This window comes from Conger conger, chromosome 10 (genome assembly GCF_963514075.1).
Source record: "Conger conger chromosome 10, fConCon1.1, whole genome shotgun sequence".
Lineage (NCBI taxonomy): Eukaryota > Metazoa > Chordata > Actinopteri > Anguilliformes > Congridae > Conger > Conger conger.
In genome coordinates, this window is record NC_083769.1 from 3445528 (window position 1) to 3451639 (window position 6112).

At 43.3% G+C, this 6112-nt stretch overlaps 1 protein-coding gene across 1 annotated transcript; it reads left to right on the top strand.

Annotated features, from left to right (window-relative positions):
- The first annotated feature begins 2223 nt into the window (after positions 1-2223).
- Positions 2224-5823, top strand: ugt5e1 (UDP glucuronosyltransferase 5 family, polypeptide E1). Its single transcript, XM_061258847.1, has 2 exons — positions 2224-2280; positions 2934-5823. The coding sequence occupies exon 2, from the start codon at positions 2941-2943 to the stop codon at positions 4564-4566; it is 1626 nt and encodes a 541-aa protein (XP_061114831.1). The 5' UTR covers positions 2224-2280; positions 2934-2940; the 3' UTR covers positions 4567-5823.
- Positions 5824-6112: the final 289 nt, after the last annotated feature.

The following is a 6112-nucleotide window of genomic DNA, read 5'->3' on the forward strand; positions in this document are numbered from 1 at the left end:
ATAAAAAATAAAATCCAACCACAGTTATGAGTTAATGTTATGAAAACACTGCACATTACCAACTGTTTTTTTTTATTCATATTATAAGTAAGGCATTCATTGGAGTAAATTCAATTTCTTTCTTCTAAAATTGTACATCCTGCAATCAATAAGAATTCAAATTGAAGAATTAAATTGGAATGCATACTCCTGAGTTCAGTTCAGAATTACCCTCAACCCTGCTGTCTATAGTACACATGGTTGACCTTTACACCAACCAGCACAGAGGCCCTGCTATATTTCACATATTACACAGTAGCAACGCTCATCTGACTGGTGTATTCTGCCCTTTAATTTAAATACATCAGTCATAGAGATTCCTGGGGTGTAAAATAACATTGCTGCTTTAAAATAATCAATAATATGACAATGCAAAACATAACAATGTAAATTAGGGCATTTATATTTTCTTCAGATCAGAGTAAATGATCAACTTCTATTTTTGTTTTTATCATAATTTTATTTAAACTGAAATGCCAACACACACACATGTGTCTGGATAGGCAGAAATAGGAATAAGTGTAAGCAACATGGTGAATTATAATGTAAATGTTTTCATTTGAACATTTGATTCAAACCATCAATAAAGAAAAAAACATTACAGTGTAACATTCAGACACCAGTGACAACAACAGGCTTTCTGAACAAAGCTACTGAATAATGTTCTCTGTAAATGGTGTTCACAAGGCTGGTCTAAAGCATTGCATAATCTTCTGTGTGTAATTTGCAGCCTGGAAAAGATTTACTTTCTAGTAAAATCAGGTGCCCTCCTCTTACAGCAGTAGCAAATTGATAAGAAGAAATAGAACAGAAATAGGTTAAAGTTCATTTTATTAACTTTCTTAATATCGACAAACTTTTTCTCTGGTGACTGACACGTTGTACCTACAGTGGTGTGAAAAAGTGTTTGCCCCCTTCCTGATTTCTTATTTTTTTGCATGTTTGTCACACTTAAATGTTTCAGATCATCAAACAAATTTAAATATTAGTCAAAGACAACACAAGTAAACACAAAATGCAGTTTTTAAATGAAGGTTTTTATTATTAAGGGAGAAAAAAAATCCAAACCTACATGGCCCTGTGTGAAAAAATGATTAAACATGTTGAAACATAACTTAACTGTGGTTTATCAAACCTGAGTTCAATTTCTCTAGCCACACCCAGGCCTGATTACTGCCATACCTGTTCTCAATCAAGAAATCACTTAAATAGGACCTGCCTGAAGTGAAGTAGACCAAATGATCCTCAATAGCTAGACATCATGCCGAGATCTAAAGAAATTCAGGAACAAATGAGAAAGAAAGTAATTGAGATCTATCAGTCTGGAAAAGGTTATAAAGCCATTTCTAAAGCTTTGGGACTCCAGCGAACCACAGTGAGAGCCATTATCCACAAATGGCGAAAACATGGAACAGTGGTGAACCTTCCCAGGAGTGGCCGGCTGACCGAAATTACCCCAAGACGCAGCAACGACTCATCCAAGAGGTCACAAAAGACCCCACAACAACATCCAAAGAACTGTAGGCCTCACTTGCCTCAGTTAAGGTCAGTGTTCATGACTCCACCATAAGAAAGAGACTGGGCAAAAATGGCCTGCATGGCAGAGTTCCAAGACGAAAACCACTGCTGAGCAAAAAGAACATTAAGGCTCGTCTCAATTTTGCCAGAAAACATCTTGATGATCCCCAAGACTTTTGGGAAAATACTCTGTGGTCTGACGAGACAAAAGTTGAACTTTTTGGAAGGTGTGTGTCATTACATCTGGCGTAAAAGTAACACTGTATTTCAGAAAAAGAACATCATACCAACAGTAAAATATGGTGGTGGTAGTGTGATGGTCTGGGGCTGTTTTGCTGCTTCAGGACCTGGAAGACAGACAGAAATGCCTTGTTAATGAGAGACATCAGAGGAGAATGGCCAGACTGGTCAAGGCTGACAGGATGGTGACAGTAACACAAATAACTACACATTACAACAGTGATATGCAGATGGGCATCTCTGAACACAAGGCATCATAACTCTAAGTGGATAGGCTCCTACAGTAGAAGTTTAATAAATAAGTCTAATAAATACCTTTAAAAAAGTACTGAGTGTATATCCCTTTATTATTGGTCCACACACTCACATACACCCACACACTCACAGAACGTTGAGCCACTGTAAGCTCTGCCCACTTCAGCTTCACACAGCATACCACAGGAGCTTTCCTGCACTTCTGCTGCCTGCCTGCTGCAAAACAAGGTAGGTTTGTTTTTTATTTGTTTTTAAATTAAATATGTGTGGTGTGCGTTGAAGCACATGGCTATTCTGTAGTGGTAGAAAGCCTGAGACACTGCAGAAAGCTTTGTCTATTTATTGTTTTGGTTAAATTTGATCAATAATATTAAACAATTTTCACTATTAACAATTTTGCTACATGCTGCATAGGAATCCTTCAGGAAGTCTAATTTATTTGACGCATTAAGATGGCTAAACTGCAAATTGGTTTGCGATTTGGAACATTCGGTTTACCTTACGTAAAACAAAACATTGCAGATGTAGTCGTAAGTTTGCCGTTTTTGCCTGAGGATAGGGGATGACAAAATATTGGTTATCAAATGACAAAAGCTTTTTTGTTCGTAAACGTTTGGCTTTTCCAGGTCAGCAGGACATTCAGGTTAGACGGGTGATTATTCCGTGACCATTGTACCTGTGGCAGAAGAGCAATTACGTAACCTGTGGCCGTGCAATCGTAGATGGTCATTAAAAGCACAAATGCATGCACATCATTCAGAGGCACTCTCCATGCTTTGCTTTACCTAGGATACTGGCCTGAGGTCTTTTAAGTCAAACAGCAAATTGTTACATTTATCTTGTGTCTTCCCCCACCCCCGCCTCCTGCCCCCCTCCTTCAGAGTTGTCATGGCACCGTTTGGTGCCATTCCCCCCCATTCTTCCCGACCGGATGGTTTGTTCCTCCTGCTGTTTACCTTGTGCGTGCTCTGCGGAGAAGAGTCTCACGCAGGGAGAATCCTGGTGTACCCAGTGGACGGAAGCCATTGGCTCAATATGAACGTGCTCCTGCGGGAGCTGCACCAGCGGGGACATGCCCTGACCGTCATCCGCTCCTCCACCAGCTGGTACATCCCCCAAAATGCCCCCCACTTCTCCTCCATCACCGTATCCCTCATCCATGCAAGCAGGGTGGAGGACCCAGGGTACATGGCCGGCTTCCTGCAAAGGAACCTGGACCTGCGGGAGGGGTCCGTGTGGGCTTTCATCGTCCTGCACTGGGAGGTTCTGACCATGCTCTCAGAGGCCCACCAGTCCAGCGCCGAGATGGTGCGGCTCATTCTGGAGAACGCCACCCTGGTGGAGGAACTGAGAGACACACGTTTTGACCTCATGCTCACCGACCCTGGGTTTGCAGGCGGGGCAGTGCTGGGACGTTACCTGGGGCTGCCCATGGTGTTTAACGTCCGCTGGATCACCAACGCCGATGGACACTTCGCCATCGCACCCTCGCCCCTCTCCTATGTCCCCACCATCGGTTCCTTCGTCTCCGACCGCATGACCTTTGCCAACAGACTCAAAAACCTGCTGCATTATGGGATTGGGGTTTACCTCGACCTTGTGCTCACCAGACCGCTCTACCAAGGTGTGTGTGAGGAGTTCCTGGGCCCCGACACCAACGTGTACCAGATTATCCAGGGAGCCGACCTGTGGCTGATGAGGGTGGATTTCGTCTTTGAGTTCCCACGCCCCACAATGCCCAACGTAGTGTACATGGGTGGGTTCCAGTGCCGCCCCGCCCAGCCCCTTCCCCCCGAACTGGAGGAGTTTGTGCAGAGCTCCGGGGAGCACGGGGTGGTACTCATGTCCCTGGGTACTCTGCTCGGAGGCCTTCAGCCCCAGATTTCGGAAGTAATCGCCTCAGCCTTTGCCCGCCTGCCTCAGAAGGTATTGTGGAGGCACCTGGGGGCGAAGCCCTCCACCCTGGGAAACAACACCCTGCTGGTGGACTGGCTTCCCCAAAACGACCTGCTTGGTCACCCCAAGACCCGTGCCTTTGTCACACACGGAGGCACAAACGGGATCTACGAGGCCATCTATCATGGTGTGCCAGTGCTGGGCCTCCCGCTCATCTTCGATCAGATGGACAACATGGTGCGCATGGAGGCACGGGGTGCGGGAATCACCCTGGACGTGACGTTGCTAGAGGTGGACTCTCTGACCCAGGCTCTGCGTGACGTCCTGGACGAGCAGAAGCCCTACAGGGAGAACATGCGCAGGATGTCCCGGCTGCACCGTGACCGGCCAATCGAACCCCTGGACAGCGGCCTCTTCTGGATAGAATATGTCATGAGGCATGGGGGAGCTGCGCACCTGCGCACCGAGTCTTACAGGATGCCGTGGTATGCCTACCACAACCTGGACGTGCTGGCCTTGCTGCTGGGCTCAGCCATGGCTCTCCTACTGCTCATCAGTGTCACCTGCAGGTGTCTGTTTCAGAGGCTCTGCAGGGTCAGGAAAGTCAAACAGCAGTGAATACAACAGTGTGACATTGCTGAATGGAGAGTGGAGTGGGATAAGTTATACTCATTTCCCCAAAACAAGAGGGATAATCTCAAAAATTGTGTGACTTCATGGTCTGAGGTCATCTTCCTGTTTTCTAATTTTTCACCTTTAAAACTTTTTTTTTTTAAGTTCAAATGAAAAATGTTATTTATATCATTTATAGAAGTGAGAAAAAAGTGTCTTTTGTTACTAGCTGCAGTCCTATGTTAAACTGACCTTGAGATCTAGCCACATGCGACAACTTTTTTCCATTATAAAGTGACAATATATATAAGTAATCAGCACATACGTTTCTTGTAATAGTACTAATATTATTGTAAATTAATTATTATATATACATATAGTATAGAGCAGCAGACCTGTACTACACAAGACAAGCTTTTAGCTGAGTCTGGGTTTAGTTGTTGGTCAAGGAGATTATTAACTGGGGGTCAAAGGGGATGTTCTGGCATTCTTTGTCAGAGAGATTACTCACGGTCACAAACTTTTGCCGAGAGAGAGAGAGAGATTTTCACAATCCTGGCAACTACACTACAATTTCTGTACCGATGCTTACTTCTGAATAAAGTTACAGCTTCATCATTTGTTAATAACATTTTTCTAATTCTGATATTTCTACCAGTGCTTACTGATAACTTTTTAAGTCATACGTTCAAAACTGAAACGTACTTATCAATACCTAACATTAATTTTTGTACCGACGCTAGCATACCAATAACTAACGTAAACCTTACAGCTTTATTGTATCAATAATATTTGCATGAGTTTCTCATTCTCATTAAACAGCATTAAACAGTCCCCTCAAAAAGTATTTGAACAGCAAGGCCAATTCCTTTGTTTTTGCCATACACTGAATACATCGGAGGATGAGATAAAAAGATGAACACAAGACAAGAGTTCAGAATTTCAGATTTTATGTCCAGGTATTTACATCTAGATGTATTAAACCACAGCACCTTTGCTATCAGACCACCCAATTTTTAGGTGAGCAAAATTATTAGAACAGAGAGTATTTAAGTAATCTAATCTTGCCTTTCCGATTCATACTACTGATGAGTGGTTTGCATCTTGTGGTATTGCCTCTATATTGCTGCTGTCTAAGTCTTCTTCGAACGATTGATTGAGATACCTTCACCCCTGCCCTGTGAACCCCTGATTTTTGGGGGTTTTCTTCACAACTCTCACAATGTTTTTCATCAACTGCTGTTGTTTTCCTTGGTCAACCTGTTCAGTATGCCAGCAATTATTTTCCTTTTCAGGACATTCCAAGTTGTACAAGCTATCCTCAATGCTTGTGCAATGGATTTCTCCTCTTTTCAAAGCTTCAAAATGGCTTACTTTTCCCCCAAAAACAGCTCTCTGGTCTTCGTGTTGGTTTATCTTTTCGAACACAAAAGCAGACTTCACAAAAAACCCAAGGCTAAAACCAAGAATAGACATTCAGAACTATTTGTTTAACCAATCAAACAGGACACATCTGGGCAACAAGAAACACCTTTCAGTCACATGTTCTAAT